The 22,955-nt window shown below is 43.5% G+C and overlaps 1 protein-coding gene across 1 annotated transcript; it reads right to left on the bottom strand.

Moving 5' to 3' along the window:
* Nucleotides 1-9,226: 9,226 nt before the first annotated feature.
* On the bottom strand, nt 9,227-20,686 carry LOC138957758 (uncharacterized). The gene has a single exon (XM_070328816.1). It carries the CDS (start codon nt 17,369-17,371, stop codon nt 12,275-12,277), a length of 5,097 nt encoding a protein of 1,698 aa, XP_070184917.1. The 5' UTR covers nt 17,372-20,686; the 3' UTR covers nt 9,227-12,274.
* Nucleotides 20,687-22,955: the final 2,269 nt, after the last annotated feature.

Genomic DNA, 22,955 nt, shown 5'->3' with positions numbered 1-22,955 from the left:
CATCGTCAGTCCACCGCTCATGGCAAAGTCAGTGAAATTGACAAGAAGAGCGGGGTAGTAGTTGCGCTAAGAAGGATAGCACGCTTTTCTGTACCTCTCTTTGTTTTAACTTTCTGAGCGTGTTTTTAATCCAAACATATCATATCTATATGTTTTTGGAATCAGGAACCGACAAGGAATAAGGTGAAAGTGTTTTTACATTGATTTGGACAACTTAATTTTGATAATAATTTTTATATATTTAATTTTCAGAGCTTTTTTTTAATCCAAATATAACATATTTATATGTTTTTGGAATCAGAAAGTGATGGAGAATAAGATGAACGTAAATGTGGATCGTTTTATAAATTTTTATTTTTTTTTTACAATTTTCAGATTTTTAATGACCAAAGTCATCAATTAATTTTTAAGCCACCAAGCTGAAATGCAATACCGAAGTCCGAGCTTTGTCAAAGATTACTTGACCAAAATTTCAACCAATTTGGTTGAAAAATGAGAGCGTGACAGTGCCGCCTCAACTTTCACGAAAAGCCGGATATGACGTCATAAAAGACATTTATCAAAAAAATGGAAAAAAGGTCTGGGGATTTCCTACCCAGGAACTCTCATGTCAAATTTCATAAAGATCGGTCCAGTAGTTTAGTCTGAATCGCTCTACACACACACACAGACACACACACACACGCACACACGCACGCACGCACATACACCACGACCCTCGTCTCGATTCCCCCTCTACGTTAAAACATTTAGTCAAAACTTGACTAAATGTAAAAAACAGAGACAGAAATGGGGGAGGGGAGCATATGGGGAGGTGGAGAGAGGCATTACAAAAACTTTCCTGTTGACGAAAGCAAAATGACGCGAAATGAACCCAATGATGGTTTTTTTCAAAAGTAATGTAGTAAGCTTACAAAAGTGTTCTTTTTTGGTTTGTTTTATGTGTTTTCCTTTTAACAGCCAACTGTCGCCCAATTAGGGACTGCTCTACATTATGCAAATGAATATGAATAGTTAATGGTTGAAAAGTGTGAAAAAGAGAGAGAAACAAAGAGAGAAACAGACTGGTAGAGAGAAGATGGAGAGAGGGAGGGAGGGATTCAAAGAACTGTTGCCGAAAGCAAGGCATCTCGAGATAATGGCCTATAACCTGTTCAGGTAAGTATGTTAAAAGCAATTAACCGCTGAACTCATCCTCTCTAAAGAGTACACTTCACACCAATCGCTGAAGTTTTCAAGGGGTCATAGAGTACACACATTGGACAATAGAGAGGCCGTAAAAGGGTCGCGTTGCCATTGGTCAACCTGACCACGTGATCAGCCTCGGCACAAAGCTACGTCCGTGGTCATGGAAACCCTTTCTAGTTCAGTCCTGGCTCGGAACAGTTTTTTGTGGGTTTTTTTTCCGAACGATGTAGGCGTCTCCCAGGAATTGTTTTGGTTGGCGTGCGGAGCGGAGAGTTACAAATTACTTTAAAAGAAAACACTTTGGTTACTTCTCAGAGTGTTATGTATGGTCCGACTGAGGTGCCAGTAGCGGACGTTTTAAATGGAAACAAATTGAAACAACTTTTACAGCCCGGACTTCGGTATTGCATTTCAGCTTTGTGGCTTAAAAATTAATTAATGACTTTGGTCATTAAAAATCTGAAAATTGTAAAAAAAAATAGGCCTATTTTTTTTTATAAAACGATTCAAATTTACGTTCATCTGATTCTTCATCATTTTCTGATTAAAAAAACATATAAATATGTTATATTTGGATTAAAAACAAGCTCTGAAAATTAAAATTACAAAAATTATGATCAAAATTAAATTTTCGAAATCAATTTAAAAACACTTTCATCTTATTCCTTGTCGGTTCCTGATTCCAAAAACATATAGATATGATATGTTTGGATTAAAAACACGCTCAGAAAGTTAAAACCAAGAGAGGTACAGAAAAGCGTGCTATCCTTCTCAGCGCAACTACTACCCCGCTCTTCTTGTCAATTTCAGTGCCTTTGCCATGAGCGGTGGACTGACGATGCTACGAGTATACGGTCTTGCTGAAAAATTGCATAGCGTTCAGTTTCATTCTGTGAGTTCGACAGCTTGACTAAATGTTGTATTTTCGCCTTACGCGACTTGTTTAAAATCAAGAGTCAAACTGACACAAAGATTTTCACCTTCCATTTCTCTGTAATGGAGGCACGCAGAGGCACGACGTAGAGAGAGCGTCAGATAACCGCGACGTAGGTTTGGGGAGTCGGGTCGGGCACTAAGAGTACAGTTTATTTTTACAGAACTGTACATTAATTATCGCAACAGGTTTAAACAGTTCGCTTTACATTTGATTCTGTCTCTCTCTGTCTGTGTCTGTCTGTCTGTCTGTCTGTCTGTCTGTCTGTCTGTCTGTCTGTCTGTCTGTCTCTCTCTCTGTCTGTCTGTCTGTCTGTCTCTCTCTCTGTCTGTCTCTCTCTCTCTCTCTCTCTCTCTCTCTCTCTCTCTCTCTCTCTATCTCTCTTTTTTTTGTCGTTGGAATTTGAATTTAAACATATCTTTGAACATAAAACATAATTGTCAGAACGATTTCGAGTGAACAGACTTCGGCGTGTACGAACACAGATAACCCTGTGGGCTGCTGTCACATTTTAGGTTTCTATACAATGAGAAAATAACAAAGTGTTGTTGACTTTTCATGCAAGGAGGTCGATCCTTGCAATTTTGCATATTATGTTTGTTCTCGTATGTTAGCTTAAGACGGGAAAGTCAGACGCAAGCGAAGGGAAATTACCAGATCACGCTCACAAGTGTGTACTAAAAGTCACATCAAATCCAATCTTCGGCCACTGTGAGGCCACTAAATGAGAAACAGATGACAGGCACTCCGCCACTTCTGCTGAAGGACATAGCAGGTACTTGGCTACACTTCACTGCGCCACATGAGTGATTCCATTTTCCGTTCGGCAATCAGTCTGTCTCACGCACAAATTGTCAAGGGTAATTTTAAACTGAGTCTAATTTTGTCAGACACTGGGCAAGTTTTAATACCGGACCTTCAACATTGACGATTGGGGTCTAAAAAACACATTCCTTCCTTATAAACGATTCAGAGAAAATACCCCCCCCCCCCCCACTCTATACCCCCACCCCCTTGCATTTTGAAATCTCCTAACATTATCTGAAATTGAAGCTGGCGTTAGAAAGCATGACTGAAACCCCACCGCTGTTAATCTCCTTCTCGATAAAAGAAGATATACACGTATTGTACGGCCGTTTTCTCAAGGCTGTCCAAATGAAGTGCTATCTGAATTTAACTCTTAAAAAAAAAAAAAGACTAATACGGGTTTGTTTGTTTTTTTTAATAAGCCACGCCCCGGACTGCGCGCGCAACACATGCAGACGACGCATATATGTGTAGTAAGTTTGTCGGAACTTTGGCGGAGTAATTTGATAGAGTTTTTAGATTGTGTCAACGACTGTAGACGTGATGTAACTTACAGATAAATTATATCTGAGCTTAAAAAAGTGTTTATTTTTAATAAAAATCGGTTCGGGTAGCGATGTGATGTTAATCTAGCAAATCAACAGGGCTACTTCCTAATGGACCGAAGTTCTGTGGGACTGAAGAATCATCAACCGATGTGAACTGCTATTTGTTTAGGTGGTTCAGTCTTTCCCCATCGGCAGCCCTGTAAGCTTACATTTACTGAAAAAATCCTGTTTCATTTTTCTCTTTGAGTAAGAATATTTGTCCGCAGCTTACGGACTAACCCGTTCGATAGTATTACTTGGGTATAAACTTCCTTCCCAGATTGTCTCTGTCTCATCGCAAAATTACACAAACATTTTTCAATTTACAATATTTTACTTTGTCATTTTTTTCCCTGTTCGACGACTCTTCCGACTATGTGAGTGTGTATGCGTATGTTGAATCCGATTACGCTTGTCCGCTAAACTGAAACGTGATCGAAATGACATTCGATCGATATTGACACTAACTAGTTTAAAAAAAAAAATGTATTCACACGCATACGCACACGTGCACTTTTGCAGTCCCATGCACTGACCGCTGGTTCTACCTTGTGCGCTTGTCCGGAGTTTTTCTTTGTTTCTTTTTTAATTTGAGGTAATCGATAATAGCGTGGCATGAAATACAATTTTGCGAAAACCCGGTGAAAACATATCGCTCCAATGAATGCTGTCCATCATGTGCGAGGTCGGGAAAAGTGTTACACGTATCGCATGAAAACAAAGAGTGTACAGATAAAACTGAAAAGGAATTAAAGCGGAGAAGTCGGCAACTCAGTCAAACCACCTCTAATAAAGTGACAAATAGTACTAAACTATCGACTACTAAGATTCATTTGATTTTGTAACCAAGAATTTAGTTTTTGTTTTTGACGGCGCCATCAATTTAAAAGAAATGCATCTTTTCTGGTTCACATTTAAATTAAAAAAAAATTAAAAAACCTACCTTTCTTGTTTTTTGATTCACATTTAGATAGTCAGCATTATATCATTTACATTTAACGTATACTGCATCCCGGTATCAGCATGCTTATTATACAATAAAATAAAAACAGCGCTAGCATACCATGAACATAATTAATTTCCTTGTAAATCTGTTTTGCTTCTTTCTTTATTTATTTATTTGTGTGGGGTGTTTTTTTGCGTCTTTATTTTGGGGAGAGTGTTTTATTGTTCCTCAAAAGCACTTTGGTCAATATCCCTTTAACTTTGAACTACCGTTCAGTTTGAGGACAGAATGCAATTCTTTTATTTTTGGACAACAACACTGTTGGGGTTGATGTACAAAATTGATGGTTGACTGATCAAAAGATCAAAATATTGTGTGCGATATCTGTTCCTTTAAACCTTTCGTTTAACCAGCAGGTGACATATGGCATGGCACGGCCCCCGTTTGACCACCCAGGCTCTCCCTCGCCCACTTTGTCCCCGCAAGTTTTTTTGCTACCTTTTCTATATGCACTGTCAATAACATTTTTTGAGGCGAATTTGTCGTTTGCTTGCAAAAAAAAAGATAGTTAATTATCAGATCAGCTTTGTAAAGGAGATACTAAAAACCGCACATAATTATTCAAAAAAAGTCTGATGCGTGGCGACAACTGCCGCTCCGACTGAAGGGCTATTTACTGAAAAGGAAGGTGGGGGGGGGGGGGGGGTCCTGGGGAGAGGTGGAGGGGTGGTGGGCAAAATGAGACAGAGCCGATACGATTACGATGTGGAGGGGGGGGGGGGAGCAGCAAATGTTCGCATGCACATGGTGGTCAGTAACTTTAGTAACACAAATCGACGTTTGATTTTAATCCCACACAGATGTGTTAATTTTTCTTTTGTTATTTTCTTTTTTCTGTCAAAATGTATAAATGAAAAACGTGACAGGCTGGATAAAATTTATCTGAGTGAAACGTTATTTCTTTCAGGGTCCGCATTGGTTTCTAAAAAAACAATAGTGTTTAATTTTAACTTGATTTCATTTACATGAATTCAAATCAGAAACGAAGAAAATATCATAACCCCGCAATATAACAGTGTCACAGAATCGTGAAACAATTCCGTGAAAACATTCTCTCAATGCTGACAATGTCTTGGTGCGTGGTTCTCACATGTGGTGTCCAGTTGTCCATCTTAGCTAATTTAAATTCCGCGTGTGATGTTTTAAGTGGGCCTATTGGGACGAAGCTGAGTAGATTCGGGATGCGAAAATCAGCAGATTATACGATTTTATGATCCGCGGCAGAGACTATCAAGTGCTCTTGCGTATACAAGAACCAGTCGGTCGGATCGAGTCCAGGTGTGATTTTCGCGTTCTACTTACAGTCGTTTTATCTCAGCTGATAACTCCTTGCCAAATGGTGGCAAAAACGCTCAATGGAAAGTGACATCGCATGCGTTGGGAAGACCGTGGGAAAATATTGAGACCTCAGAATAGGGTCCTACGATTGACCAAAGCAAAAATAATACGACAACACATCATAGTGTGTGTGTGTTTCTGCACGCGGTCTGTTTCTCATAAGACACGCAATAAGCACACCCTGGTCGTAAGGGAAAATAGCCTAACATGGACAACTGCCTGATATGGACCACCTCCTGTTCTGACAAACTAACGGTGCTATAGGTCTCAAAACAATTTCATTCTTTGGATAACTTGCATATATATGCGATATAAACATTTGTAACCACACAATAAGCTAAGCTTATATTAAATGTGGTTATAAATATGTACATCTAGATAGGAATTATTATTTCACGTTATGTCAAGGTCAGAGAATCGCTTATCCCCTTGTTATAAATGTAAGACAGACAAGATACAATTTTTACCAAAAAAAGAGGAAAAGATACAGCAAAAGAATCAGAGGATGTGACAGAGGACGGGAAGAGAGTTAATTTTATTTTTCAGCAAGCAAGGGGGGGGGGGGGGGGGGGGGGACAGAGAGACGATTACTGTTACAGACTTGCCAATTCAATGTTCCTGCAGCAGCAATAATTTCATCCAAAATGTTGTCCAAACTAATTAAGCTTAGATTACTCATAATTTATGAATACAAAGAAAAACCTTCAAGAAAGATTCACTCAAACTTGATTAAATCCCCAGATGAAGCATCCGTCGCGTCGCACATATGGAAACATGCGTTCTTTGATATTACTTTTGCGATCGGTTTTGACGCTGCCGCCACCTCGCCGCAACTATCGTGCTGCCATCGCGTCGCGATATGGAAACACAGCTTAAGACTATGCATATAATACTGCTGGTTTTCTCTTCATTCTTCTCAAAATGTCGGTCTCTGTCTGTCTGTCCCTGTTTGTGTGTCTCTCTATCTCTATCTCGCACTAATTCTGTCGGTCGGTCCGTCTCTCTGTCTGTCTCTCTGTATTTCTAGCTCTGTCTCTCTTTTTGTCTTTTTCTTACTCTCTCAGTTTATTAAAACAAAACAAAAACAAGAAGGGCAAAGCCCATACGACTCACATGCTTGACCTTGACCTTTACATGACCTTGACCTTCAGGGTCAAGGTCAAATAACTAAACCTAATAATGACATCATACACTAAGAACTGCTTTAGACATTTTTCCTACCAAAATACAATGTGACCTTGACCCAAGGTGAAGGTCATCCAAGGTCATGCAACACAAAGCTGTTCATTCAAGACATAGGAAGTACAATGGTGCTTATTGGCTCTTTCTACCATGAGATATGGTCACTTTTAGTGGTTCACTACCTTATTTTGGTCACATTTCATAAGGGTCAAAGTGACCTTGACCTTGATCATATGTGACCAAATGTGTCTCATGATGAAAGCATAACATGTGCCCCACATAATTTTTAAGTTTGAAACAGTTATCTTCCATAGTTCAGGGTCAAGGTCACTTCAAAATATGTATACAATCCAACTTTGAAGAGCTCATGTGACCTTGACCTTGAAGCAAGGTAAACCAAACTGGTATCAAAAGATGGGGCTTACTTTGCTCTATATATCATATATAGGTGAGGTATTCAATCTCAAAAACTTCAGAGAAAATGGGGAAAATGTGAACAATAGCTGTTTTTTAGGCAACATTTATGGCCCCTGCGACCTTGACCTTGAAGCAAGGTCAAGATGCTATGTATGTTTTTTGGGGCCTTGTCATCATACACCATCTTGCCAAATTTGGTACTGATAGACTGAATAGTGTTCTAGAAATATCCAACGTTAAAGTTTTCCGGACGGCCGGACGGACGGACGTCCGGACGGACGGACGTCCGGACGGCCGGACGGACGGACGACTCGGGTGAGTACATAGACTCACTTTTGCTTCGCATGTGAGTCAACAAGTCGCGTAAGGCGAAAATACAACATTTAGTCAAGTAGCTGTCGAACTCACAGAATGAAACTGAACGCAATGCAACGCAGCAAGACCGTATACTCGTAGCATCGCCAGCCACCGCTCACGGCAAAGGCAGTGAAATTGACAAGAAGAGCGGGGTAGTAGTTGCGCTGAGAAGGATAGCACGCTTTTCTGTACCTCTATTCGTTTTAACTTTGTGAGCATGTTTTTAATCCAAACATATCATATCTATACGTTTTTGGAATCAAGAACCGATAAGGAATAAGATGAAAGTGTTTTTAAATTGATTTGGAAAATTTAATTTTGATACTAATTTTTATATTTTTAATTTTCAGAGCTTGTTTTTAATCCAAATATAACATATTGATATGTTTTTGGAATCAGCAAATAATGGAGAATAAGATGAACGTAAATGTGGATCGTTTTATAATTTTTTTATTTTTTTTTTACATTTTTCTGATTTTTAATGACCAAAGTCATTAATTAATTTTTAATTTAATTAAGCCACCAAGCTGAAATGTAATACCGAAGTCCGGGCTTTGTCGAACATTACTTGACCAAAATTTCAACCAATTTGGTTGAAAAATGAGGGCGTGACAGTGCCGCCTCAACTTTCACGAAAAACCGGATATGACGTCATCAAAGACATTTATCAAAAAAATGAAAAAAACGTTCGGGGATATCATACCCAGGAACTCTCCTGTCAAATTTCACAAAGATCGGTACAGTAGTTTAGTCTGAATCACTCTACACACACACACAGACACACACACACACACACATACACACACACACATTCCTGCCTGTCTGCCTGTTCTTCTCTCTCTCTTAGGTTACTTTCACGGATTATGCAAAAAAGAAATATGCACGGCTGCTTCACACTTTTCTTGTTTTCTCTCTATTCTCAACCTTTGGTGTCTGTCTGCGTGTCTGTGTGTCTGTGTGTCTGTTTGTTTGTTTGTCTGTCTGTCTCTGTCTCTCTCTCCCCTTCTCTCTCTCCCCATCTCTCTCTCGCCATCTCTCTCTCTTTTTCGCTCTCTTCATCTCTCTCTCTCTCTCTCTCTCCCCTTCTCTCTCTCCCCATCTCTCTCTCGCCATCTCTCTCTCTTTTTTGCTCTCTTCATCTCTCTCTCTCTCTCTCTCTCTCTCTCTCTCTCTCTCTCTCTCTCTCTCTCTCTCTCTCTCTCTCTCTCTCTCTCTCTTACAGTCAGCATAATGTATTACAAATGATGGTTTATTCCTGGCAAATTTCGACCAAATGATTATCGAAGATGGTTATGCAAATAAGTGTAACTCCCCTAAGTTTTGGGAGAGGTATAGGAATACCTTTTATCGTACAAAACACTCAGACACAATCAACCACTCTTACTCTAATCACTGACTCCACACCCAGGCAACATTCAAACCAAAGTTTATTATTTACACACACGACATCACCGCATTCACATTCACACCCAATCACAATCGCTCAAAATCAAAGATAGATGAAGTAGGAAGAATTATCTTAAAGTTTAACAAAACAAATTGGCTATAAGAATTTATAACTTGATACTAAAAGAACTGTAAATATCCCTAAATATTACCACCTACCACCTTAATTCCCTGATCCCGAAAAGTCAAGAAGTCTCTTTATAAATCTATCTCAACTCAAAATCCGCTTATCTTCACCTACAGTAATCAATTAACCCTGTTATTTATTAACTAACTATTATTTCTAACTTACATTTACACTAATACCTCGTGATAGGGACTACCTACGTTTATTGCTACACTGCCTTCAACCTTGATGCATACGATCAACGCCAAACGCAGCTACACATGAAACCAGTAGGCCCAGCCACCAATAATACTAATTAACTTAACTTTAAATAACAAGACTCTCAATTATCTTCCACTTATTTCAACACAATAAATGGTACGAACATTAAGTCATCACTAACACACTCAAATTAATCCACAATGTAACAACCTTACTTCATAGCAACAAATTACAATATCACTACATAATTTTCTCTTCGCGCGTAATGATCATGACGTTTCACAACCAAGTCCAGTTCACATCTCGCCGATCCACAAAAATCAACGTCGCTCAAAACAAAACATAAAAAAATAAAGACACTCCAGATTAGTCCCGTTGAATCTTCCACTTATTTCAACACAATAAATGGTACGAACATTAATTCATCAATAACACATTCACATTAATTCACCACGTAACAACCTTACTTCATAGCAACAAATTACAATATCACTACATAATTTTCTCTTCGCGCGTAATGATCATGACGTTTCACAACCAAGTCCAGTTCACATCTCGCCGATCCACAAAAATCAACGTCGCTCAAAACAAAACATAAAAAATAAAGACACTCCAGATTAGTCCCGTTGAATCTTCCACTTGCACAATCTTTATGTCTTTAATATGTTTAAATTCACTTATAGGTCACAATGCTTAGTGAAGCCACAGCTGCATAACTCGAGGCACACAGATGCCATAATATATTCTTGTGCCCATACTGCTCGTGGCAATAGAATGCCAGCACCTTCCACCACTTTACTCACTGACGGTGGGCCACCTCACCTCCACAGCTCACACTTGCGACACACCGGTGGTCAAACACTCCACCAACAACACGCCTTCCTCCCGGGTAACGAGTCGGAAGCATCTTTCTCCCGGAAACTCATGCTGTCTCCTGTGTCGTTCGTCTCTCCTGGCTTGGACTCGCCCACAGCCACGCTTCTATGCTTGAACGCTGTTGTAGGAACAAAGCCAAGTATAACTACTTGTTCCCCAACAATACTTCAATTATCTCCCCTTACCCACAAAGTCCACAAATTAACTCTCCTAACAACAATATCTCCTTCATTAGACTTCCCATAATTATCAATACTCATCAACTTTCAAAGTCCCCTCTTTACTTAATTACTCATTAATTACCATAATTAACTACTTAATTAACCACCCTGGCCATCTCGTCAAAGTTACCATTTAACTTTAACCACAACATCATTATCAAAATACCAGAGTCCCAACATGACCAATTATGTAATAATTCTTACAATTTTCACTCCCTTAAATACCTAATTATAGTCTTTACTTTTATACAATTGTAAAGACACCATCATCAATATAAATGTACAAAGTATTTACAACTCCCATTTCACAAAGTCAATACAACATGGCTGCCCCCATAATCAACAATTCCTATTTCATTATTTGACCCAACCATTTACAAGCAGCCCCTTCACAAACAACGCCACTTCTCTTACCCCTTATGAATTTAAGTCATATTACATAGTGGCACCTCGTTCTTTCCTCTTTCTCTAACCGTGATGACGTCACATATTTACAACCAACCCCCCGTCTTCTGTCTTGACAGAGAACTCCCGTTTAAAACCTCCCGTACCTCGTCTCCAAATTTCCGCACTAACAACTACTACACGACTATTCTCTGGAATTAACGCTCTCTACCTTAAATACACCCTCCAGAAAAATAAATCCTTCCCACACATGAGTTCACTCGCAGTAACTGCTGACACCTCTTTTCTTCTTTCCACCAGCCAACTCGCTCTCCCCACTTCTTGTGCTTGAGCCATTTCAGCACAGGTCCTTTGTGCCAAGGGGACTCCATTTATCTTCAAATTTAGATTCCCTCTCTCGTCCTTCCTACTTCTTGCACAATGAAAAACTGTCCGCCCCCTTTCCCTTGTTTCCCATTTTCCCTCTCCCCTTTCTACCCCCGACACCCTACACATAAAATGACACCAACCCAGGAAACTAAAAAACTAAAACTCTCTCATACACAAACACTACCGAACCCACAAATTTTGACCCTAAGCACGGAAGGAGAGAAAAACTACAGAATTTCAACCCACCTTGCCGTTCGAGGACTGACCACCCGTAGAACCCTTGAAGCCACACCAAGACAGCTGGAACACAACTTGTCTCCGGGGTCGAATAAAACATCAACACGCCGGTCGGCCGGATAGAGCATTCACATCAACCATCCGTTCTCTTCACAGTTTTACACAGCAGTGACCTTCGAGCCTGTGACTCGTTCACGCATCACGCAACCCCACGTGCGTGAATACACTCCCGCGATTGGCTGTCCATAGCCACGGACACACACCGAGTCACTGTATAGGCGCCCATCTGAGCCAAAACCGCACGAAACCCAACTCATGCACGAATTACAAATAATTCATGGCTGGACTTGGGCAGAGTTTGTGACAAAACCCCCCACCCAAGTACAAAACACCCTGTATTGAACCAAAAATCACATACCTCTGACCAATGCCAGGAATCCTAAAACGTGTAATCCAACCACAACTCCCCCTGAACTAAAACACTACCCAACTCTACTGACATCCATGGACTTGCAAAAAATGATCCAGCCCACCAAAATCAGTCCATTTTGATGGTTCAATGCTTCCCACATCTGGTTACTCTTCTGAGCGACTGAGCAAGTCGGCCCCCACGTTGTCTCTTCCAGGAATCGCCTGGATGGTATACATGTAGGGTTGCAGAGCCAACGCCCACCGCATCAACCTCTTGTTAGTCGCCTTCAAACCCTCCAGGTACTCCAAGGGTTTGTGGTCGGACTGGATGCAGAAAGGTTTTCCGTAGAGGTACGGGCCAAACTTCCGCACCCCCCACACCACCGCCAAGCACTCGCGCTCGATGGTACTGTAGTTACGCTCTGCTGGCAGCAACTTTTTGCTCGCACAGGCCACCATCTGCATCCCGTTCCCCTGGTCTTGGAGTAGCATCGCCCCCAACCCAACACCGGATGCATCTGTGCGAAGAGTGAAAGGCACGGAGAAATCCGGCAGCTTGCACACCGGCTCTGTGGATAACTTCACTTTCAGCGTATCAAGGGCCACCTGCATAGGCTTCGTCCATATGACCTTGTTGGGCTGTGACTTCTTGGTTGCGTCTGTCAGCGGAAGTGCAATGTCAGCAAAACCCGGCACAAATCGACGGTAGAATCCGGCTAGTCCTAGGAAGGATCGGATCTGCCGCTTTGTTGTTGGCCTGGGCATCTTCGCTATCTTGTCCATCTTCCCTTCCTCGGGTTGAATCATTCCATTTCCCACCATGTGTCCCAGGTACTCCAGGCGTTTAAACCCCAAGTAACACTTGGATGGTCGAGCTGACAACGATGCTTCCTGCAGCCGCTGGAATAAAGCTCTGAGACACTCCAAATGACGCTCCACGGTTTCAGTTGCCACCAATATGTCGTCAATGAAATTGTCGATCTCGATCATGTCGAGAGGGCTCAACAGACTCCTCATCATCCTTGAAAAGATGGCTCCTGACGTCTTCAACCCAAACGGCATCACCGTCCACTGGTAACACCCCTGCGGTGTTGTGAATGCGGTCTTGGGCTTGTCTTCTGCCGCCATAGGGATCTGCCAGTATCCCTTTGCCAGATCTATCTTGGATAGATATTTCGCCTTGCTGAGCTTGGCGAACATGGCCTCCATGTTTGGCATAGGTTCGGCGTCAAACTCCACTATCTTGTTCAAACGGCGGTAGTCGGAGCAGAACCTCTTTTTTCCGTCTTTCTTCTCCACGATCACGATTGGAGAGCTGTATGGGGACACCGACGGTTCAATGACCCCCATCTTCAACATCGCGTCGACTTCTTTGGCGATAATGTCCCGCGTCGTGAATGGCAAGGGGAACTGACGGACCCTAACTGGTTCGTCATGCGCCAACCGCATGCTACACTCTGCCAGCGAAGTCCTCCGTGGCAGATCAGTGATGACATCCTTGTTGTCCTTGAGGATTTCCTTGATCCCTATATGCAGTTCTGGCGTCTCTGGATCCAAGTGCACATCCTCGATCGTTTCCTCTGACGTCAGGGGTATCAACGGAATGTCTTCGTGAGATGACTGCACTGTTTCCCACTCCTCCCCTTCATCCACCACACACACCGTTGCTATCGCTGCCGGCCGCTCCACATACTTCTTCAGCATGTTGGCGTGGAACAATTTCTGCTTGGGCCCTATCCTGATGCGGTAGTCACACTCGCCCACTCTTTCCTCCACGACGTAGGGTCCTCGCCAAGCCATCTCCAACTTGTTTTTCTTGAGAGGCAGGAGTAGAAGAGCGCGATCTCCAGCCTCGAAGGTCCGGCGTTTGGCCCCACGGTCGTAGTGCTTCTTCTGGCGCACGGCTTCCTCACACAGATGTTTCCTGGCAATTTTGCATGTTTCTTCTATTCGGTCCCGGAGATTCAACACGTACTCGGACGCAGTCTGCGCTTCCTTCCCATCTTCTCCTTCTTTTGTCCAGAGATCCCTCAAGATGGCCATGGGTCCCCTCACCGTACGGCCGTACAGCAACTCAAATGGGGAGAACCCAGTACTTTCCTGCGGAACCTCCCTGTATGCGAACAAGACACCTGGGATAAACCGATCCCATGTCTTGGGGTCCTCCACACACAATTTCTTGATCATGGCTTTCAATGTGCCATTAAACCTTTCAACCAAGCCGTTGCATTGCGCATGGTACGGCGTAGTGGTTCGTCCCTTGACGGCGAGCAACCGGTGAACTTCTCGCATGACGGCCCCGGTGAACTGTCCACCCTGGTCCGACAGGACCTCCTTGGGTATTCCCAACCTCGTCCACATTGTCCACAGCGCTTCGGCCACCTTCTCTGCCTCGATGGACTTAAGTGCCACAGCCTCGGGGTAGCGCGTCGCATAGTCCACCATCACCAGGATGAATCTCGCCCCACTGTCAGCTGCCGGCTTGATCGGCCCCACCAAATCCACCGCCACCTTCTCAAATGGAACATTGGGCAGAGGCATTTGCCCAAGCGGCACTTTGGCAACTCGTCCCTTCGGCGTGACTTTTTGGCATCGGTCGCAGGACTGACAGTATCGTCGCACGTCTTCGCACAGGCCTGGCCAATAAAAATCTGCCCATAGACGTTCGCGGGTCTTCTTGGTGCCCAGATGTCCTGCCATGGGTGTGTCGTGGGCGAACTTGAGTAGTCCTTTCCTCAAGGATCTGGGAACGCATATTTGTGAACACTCCAATTTCTTCTCCCGATAAACCCTCTTGAGTATCCCACGAGACATCTTGAACTCCACCATGCCCTTTCCTGCTTGTATCTGTTTCCCTTCCTTCGCCAGTCGTTTTGCGCGCACTAGTGTTTCATCTTCCTGTTGCAAGACTTTCAGCTGATCCGGAGTCACTTGCAGCCCTTCAATCTGCACCACCACCACCGGTTTCACCGGCCGTGTACCTGCTTCAGCCTGTGCTCTGGTTGTCACTGCCGCACACAACGCCCGTCTGGGATACATCGATACTTCCACCCAGTCTCCGCTCGTAAGCTGGGCCAGGTTTCCCAGAAAAATGTCAGGCCTGATGTTGTCGTTCACGATGGCAAGAATCCTCTCACAGATGTACGGCGATTCTACGTCAACCCATGCTAAGGGATACGTCTTTGTGCAGTCTAAGTCGGCAAACTCTACGTGCACTGTCCCGTTGGTGTAATCTTCAGGCCTAACAAATGCAGCCTTTACCATGGTCTTGTCTGCCCCTGAATCACGTAGACTGATTGCGTCTCTCCCGTTAACCTTGCACCTTCCCATCGGCCGAAATGGAATTTTCTCGCAGTCTTGGCACAACGGCTCTGACGGCTCGGAAGATCTCGTCTGGTCATCTTGCTCGGTCGTCATGCAGGCGTTCGCGGTACACTCCCTGGCAATGTGTCCCGTCTTCTTGCACCTATGACATATCACCCGATTGTTGTATTCCCGATTCCAGTTTGTCTTTTTGTTCCTGCTGCCCTCTACTGGCCTCACTTGGCCCTCTGACTGCTCTGCCTGTTCCTCCGATCCCCCTCCGGTCTTGGTACCCCCGTTGCTTGTAGTCTTCTCCTTTTTCTTTTCCTCCTCGTCCATTTGGGCCCCGATGTTACGTTTTGCGTTGAACAATCTGGCGTCCCGTTTTGATTCCAAGTGAGTGAACGCTAACACCGCCGCTTCCTTGGCTGTAGCTGGCTTTTTATCGCTGACGTACTGGAACAGCTCACCCCGGAAATTTGACATCAACTGTTCTCTCAGGATCAGGTCATACAGCCGGTCATAGTCTCCCGCACACTGTGACATCGCTATCCATTGATCCAACAGGGTCTGCAGCCGACGACTAAACTGTACAAAGTTCTCGTCCCCTTGCTTTGTGATGTTTCTGAATTCCCGGCGATAGTGTTCTGGAGTATGATGGAACTCTTCTAACAGCGCAACCTTGAGCATATCGTAGTCGCTGGCATCCTCGGGAGTCATCCGTAGATATGCTCTCTCTGCGCGACCCTTCAATTGGTCTGCTAATCGACCTGCCCATGTCGCCCTGCTCCACCTGTGTGTTGTCGCTGTTCGCTCGAAGTGGAGGAGGTAGTCGTCAATGTTGACAGAGTCATCACAGAAGGACATCTTTACCCGGTATTTGTCAAAACTCGGTTCTCTCTCAGTCCCCCCTGTGCGCAGAGCTAACTCCTCTTTCCACCTCGCCTCACTTGCTTGCAGTTCCTCTTCCCGTATGCGACGCTCCTCCTGGCGTCGCTCTGCCTCATCTCTGCGCCGGACTTCTTCCTCTTGTCGTCGGGCTTCTTCTTTCCTTTCTTGGAACTCCCGTTCCTCTCTCCTTTGGGCCGCCTCATCCTTGCGTCGGGCTTCTTCTTCCTTGCGTCGAGCTTCTCCTTCCTTGCGTCGAGCTTCTTCTTTCTTTTCTTGAAGTTCACGTTCTTCTTTACGTCGGGCTTCTTCTTCCTTGCGTCGAGCTTCTTCTTCCTTGCGTCGAGCTTCTTCTTTCTTTTCCTGAAGTTCACGTTCTTCTTTACGTCGGGCTTCTTCTTCCTTGCGTCGAGCTTCTTCTTCCTTGCGTCGAGCTTCTTCTTTCTTTTCCTGAAGTTCACGTTCCTCTTTACGTCGGGCTTCTTCTTCCTGGCGTCTGGCCTCTATCTCTTCCCTACGCTGGGCTGCTTCTGCTTGGCGTCGAGCTTCTTCTTTCTTCTCCTGAAGTTCTCGTTCCTCTTTGCGTTGTCGCCGCTCTTCCTTCCGCAACTTCGCCTGCGCCACTCTCTCCTCGACGATGGCCGCCTCCCTGCGCACTTGGGCCATCACAAACTGGGCCAACGTCGCCCCTTGCAAACCCAAGCTTTCACCCTGACTACGGAACCGTGCTAACTCCCTGTCTACCGACTCATCGTCAAACCCATTAGAACCTTGGACCATGATCGGCGACACTCCCCTTACAGCTTGACCCTCACCGTACCCCATCGCCAAACGCTGCGCCCCAACAGACCTCGTCCCCAACACTCCTGGCGTCCCCAAAGACCTCTCCACCCTCGGCGTAGAACCCGCACCCGGCATACCACCCGTAGCCAACAACGTCGCACCACCACTTGGTACAGTGAACCGAGGAGGGGTTACCACTAGGGATGCAGCCGCAGACGTCGCTGGAACCTTCTCCTCCATCCTAGCCGCCCGCCTCAACTGACGCTCATCCCGATCTGAATTCGACATCTCCTTGACAACCAACCTCACCTTGACCCCAATTCCAAAATTGATCGCCCACAACAAACACGGACAGAATAATACAAAGCAACAACCACAATAGAACTTACCCAAACAGCTAGCTGACAACCTTGGTAGAGTGAGATCCGAGTGATCAGTTCGGACCCCAGGTGTGCTCAAACTCACTCGTTCTCTCTCCTTCCTCTACCGGGTCAAAATAGCCACCCAGGCTTAAAGCCTTTAAGTCGCCCGCCAACCGCCCACGCTAGTCCTCATTCATACCCTTTCACAACTGATTCACACGAGTCACGGCCCTTACTTCCCGATGCTATCTAAACCCTTCCTAATCCCCGAAATGAAACTCCTATCCCACCGCTGCCACCATTGTAACTCCCCTAAGTTTTGGGAGAGGTATAGGAATACCTTTTATCGTACAAAACACTCAGACACAATCAACCACTCTTACTCTAATCACTGACTCCACACCCAGGCAACATTCAAACCAAAGTTTATTATTTACACACACGACATCACCGCATTCACATTCACACCCAATCACAATCGCTCAAAATCAAAGATAGATGAAGTAGGAAGAATTATCTTAAAGTTTAACAAAACAAATTGGCTATAAGAATTTATAACTTGATACTAAAATAACTGTAAATATCCCTAAATATTACCACCTACCACCTTAATTCCCTGATCCCGAAAAGTCAAGAAGTCTCTTTATAAATCTATCTCAACTCAAAATCCGCTTATCTTCACCTACAGTAATCAATTAACCCTGTTATTTATTAACTAACTATTATTTCTAACTTACATTTACACTAATACCTCGTGATAGGGACTACCTACGTTTATTGCTACACTGCCTTCAACCTTGATGCATACGATCAACGCCAAACGCAGCTACACATGAAACCAGTAGGCCCAGCCACCAATAATACTAATTAACTTAACTTTAAATAACAAGACTCTCAATTATCTTCCACTTATTTCAACACAATAAATGGTACGAACATTAAGTCATCACTAACACACTCAAATTAATCCACAATGTAACAACCTTACTTCATAGCAACAAATTACAATATCACTACATAATTTTCTCTTCGCGCGTAATGATCATGACGTTTCACAACCAAGTCCAGTTCACATCTCGCCGATCCACAAAAATCAACGTCGCTCAAAACAAAACATAAAAAAATAAAGACACTCCAGATTAGTCCCGTTGAATCTTCCACTTATTTCAACACAATAAATGGTACGAACATTAATTCATCAATAACACATTCACATTAATTCACCACGTAACAACCTTACTTCATAGCAACAAATTACAATATCACTACATAATTTTCTCTTCGCGCGTAATGATCATGACGTTTCACAACCAAGTCCAGTTCACATCTCGCCGATCCACAAAAATCAACGTCGCTCAAAACAAAACATAAAAAATAAAGACACTCCAGATTAGTCCCGTTGAATCTTCCACTTGCACAATCTTTATGTCTTTAATATGTTTAAATTCACTTATAGGTCACAATGCTTAGTGAAGCCACAGCTGCATAACTCGAGGCACACAGATGCCATAATATATTCTTGTGCCCATACTGCTCGTGGCAATAGAATGCCAGCACCTTCCACCACTTTACTCACTGACGGTGGGCCACCTCACCTCCACAGCTCACACTTGCGACACACCGGTGGTCAAACACTCCACCAACAACACGCCTTCCTCCCGGGTAACGAGTCGGAAGCATCTTTCTCCCGGAAACTCATGCTGTCTCCTGTGTCGTTCGTCTCTCCTGGCTTGGACTCGCCCACAGCCACGCTTCTATGCTTGAACGCTGTTGTAGGAACAAAGCCAAGTATAACTACTTGTTCCCCAACAATACTTCAATTATCTCCCCTTACCCACAAAGTCCACAAATTAACTCTCCTAACAACAATACCTCCTTCATTAGACTTCCCATAATTATCAATACTCATCAACTTTCAAAGTCCCCTCTTTACTTAATTACTCATTAATTACCATAATTAACTACTTAATTAACCACCCTGGCCATCTCGTCAAAGTTACCATTTAACTTTAACCACAACATCATTATCAAAATACCAGAGTCCCAACATGACCAATTATGTAATAATTCTTACAATTTTCACTCCCTTAAATACCTAATTATAGTCTTTACTTTTATACAATTGTAAAGACACCATCATCAATATAAATGTACAAAGTATTTACAACTCCCATTTCACAAAGTCAATACAACATGGCTGCCCCCATAATCAACAATTCCTATTTCATTATTTGACCCAACCATTTACAAGCAGCCCCTTCACAAACAACGCCACTTCTCTTACCCCTTATGAATTTAAGTCATATTACATAGTGGCACCTCGTTCTTTCCTCTTTCTCTAACCGTGATGACGTCACATATTTACAACCAACCCCCCGTCTTCTGTCTTGACAGAGAACTCCCGTTTAAAACCTCCCGTACCTCGTCTCCAAATTTCCGCACTAACAACTACTACACGACTATTCTCTGGAATTAACGCTCTCTACCTTAAATACACCCTCCAGAAAAATAAATCCTTCCCACACATGAGTTCACTCGCAGTAACTGCTGACACCTCTTTTCTTCTTTCCACCAGCCAACTCGCTCTCCCCACTTCTTGTGCTTGAGCCATTTCAGCACAGGTCCTTTGTGCCAAGGGGACTCCATTTATCTTCAAATTTAGATTCCCTCTCTCGTCCTTCCTACTTCTTGCACAATGAAAAACTGTCCGCCCCCTTTCCCTTGTTTCCCATTTTCCCTCTCCCCTTTCTACCCCCGACACCCTACACATAAAATGACACCAACCCAGGAAACTAAAAAACTAAAACTCTCTCATACACAAACACTACCGAACCCACAAATTTTGACCCTAAGCACGGAAGGAGAGAAAAACTACAGAATTTCAACACACCTTGCCGTTCGAGGACTGACCACCCGTAGAACCCTTGAAGCCACACCAAGACAGCTGGAACACAACTTGTCTCCGGGGTCGAATAAAACATCAACACGCCGGTCGGCCGGATAGAGCATTCACATCAACCATCCGTTCTCTTCACAGTTTTACACAGCAGTGACCTTCGAGCCTGTGACTCGTTCACGCATCACGCAACCCCACGTGCGTGAATACACTCCCGCGATTGGCTGTCCATAGCCACGGACACACACCGAGTCACTGTATAGGCGCCCATCTGAGCCAAAACCGCACGAAACCCAACTCATGCACGAATTACAAATAATTCATGGCTGGACTTGGGCAGAGTTTGTGACAAAAAGATGCAACAACGGAAAACAGACGAAATTAAACAGAGACCCCAAGCCCGTGACAGACAGACAGACAGACAGACAGACAGACAGACAGACAGACAGACAGACAGACACAGAGACTGAGACAGAGACAGACAGACTAGACAAGCCGACAAACAAAAAAACAACATGAAAAGACACATGTAGGTGACGATGCTGATCCCAATACCGATGCCGATGTCGATGATGATGATGATGATGATGATGATGATGATGATGATGATGATGATGATGATGATATATCTCTTTATTTCCCTCTCTTGGAGAGTTTGCTGCGTGATAGCCTCTAACCCTATTCATTGTATAACAACGTTAAATCATCATCGTCATCTCTCTCTCTCCCGTTCTCTCTCTCGCCCCCTCTCTCTCTCTCTCTCTCTCTCTCTCTCTCTCTCTCTCTCTCTCTCTCTCTCTCTCTCTTACACACTTTCTCTTTCCTACTCTCTCTCTGTTTTGTTCTCCTTTCTCTGTCAGATTTGTTTTAAACAAACACGTAGGAAAGAAATCTGCAGAGCTGTTGCAATTGTGTCTTTTATCTCTATCTCTTTCTATGATTTTTTTCCCCGGTTTTTGACTGTGTGCCTATCTGTCTGTCTTCCTCTCTCTCGCAGGTTACTGTCTGTCCGTATGTCTGTCCGTCTGTTTGTCCGTCTCTCTCACTCTGTCTCTGTCTTTCTTTCTTATTTAATTACCCCAACTCTCACTCTCTCTCTCTCTCTCTCTCTACAATTACAAATACAATTTTTGTATTAAACATGCCCCTCTCCTCTTTATTGGTATAATGTACACAAACCCCTTTCGAATGAAGGGACTTACAAACCAACCACTACATGTATTTAGATGTGTGATGATCTTGGCAATGTCTTGCTTGTTTGATTGATTTTCTTTAAAATGTAATGTATGGATTAGAGCATGATGTTGAGAAAGTGCAAGCTGCACTATACCACTTAATTCACATCAATCAACTCGCAATTTACCTCAATGTAATGCATTTTGTGTACATATGTATAATGTGTTTTCACTTTAGTTATCTGTTAAAATGTAGAATTTTAGTTATCTATTTTCTAATTTGTATCTTGTATTTTTTATTTCATTTTTTTAGTTAGTCCCTCTTTAGGGCGAGGGCTGGATGTAAAAAAGCAGACCACTGCTTAATCTACTACCCTCGTTAAATAAAGAATTGTCATTGTCATTGTCTCTCTCTCTCTCTCTTTCTCTCTCTCTCTCTCTCTCTCTCTCTCTCTCTATCTGTCCCTCCGGCAGCACACATTTTTCGCTCCAGCAATTTACTTGAACAAGTGAAGAAAATGCCTGTCGTTGGACTACCAACTGCTGTGGAAGCTACCTTGACAGGCCTGCCAGCTGACCACTATGTCAAGTACTGGAAAGTCACCGGAGAATGAGAAGGAGCCACAGTCACACTTCAACTGCTCAGCACAGAGAACCAACAGGCCGCCATTTGCCGAGCTAGTCAACGCAACGTAAACAAAACCCCTTCGCAGCTCAGACGTGACAGACAATGATCCCAACAATTTAACAGCAAAGAGGTATGCGTTTCTTCTGTTGATACAGCTGATCGATCATCTGCGAAATCATGCCAGCACAACATCAGGCATAATTCACACAAACACGTACGACAAAGTTCCCGACGTTAGGCACAAACAGAAAATGAGACTACACGCCGGCGAACGCATTGACAGCGAGGTAAGCTGTGCTGTTAACATTGAAGCACGTGAATCACGGAGCCACATTCCATCCAAGCTGACGGAACCTGCCTTGCAGCAATCCGTTGACTCCACATGCGTGGCCACTGACAGTGACAAGGACAGATATTTTACGTCAGAGAGTGATACAGAGGAACCAGTGGAAAAGCAGTTGACTAAAGCTGAAAAGGATGCTTTGGAAAGGGAGTACAGTCTAGGGGAAGTAAAAGCACTTGCTTTAGAAATTACTACGAACCCCAGAACACGAAAGAAAGTGATTAGAATGGTGTACAATGCTTCATCCAAACAGCTGCTTGCAAAATCAGATGACTTCATGTTCACCTACGATTGTACCAAAGCTGAAACATTGTACTGGACGTTATTCAGGGACAAAGCAGACATGAGTTATGATGAATCAGAACGACTGGCATTTATTGAGGAGCCTGCGGATGTGCGACGAACACTGTACCTTATTGAGATAAATCATATCGCCAAGGATTTGCATGCACTGGTTACACTTCTCAG

This window comes from Littorina saxatilis, unplaced genomic scaffold, assembly GCF_037325665.1.
Source record: "Littorina saxatilis isolate snail1 unplaced genomic scaffold, US_GU_Lsax_2.0 scaffold_853, whole genome shotgun sequence".
NCBI lineage: Eukaryota > Metazoa > Mollusca > Gastropoda > Littorinimorpha > Littorinidae > Littorina > Littorina saxatilis.
Note: the sequence above shows the minus strand (reverse complement) of the source record. Positions and strands in the feature narration are given on the sequence as shown.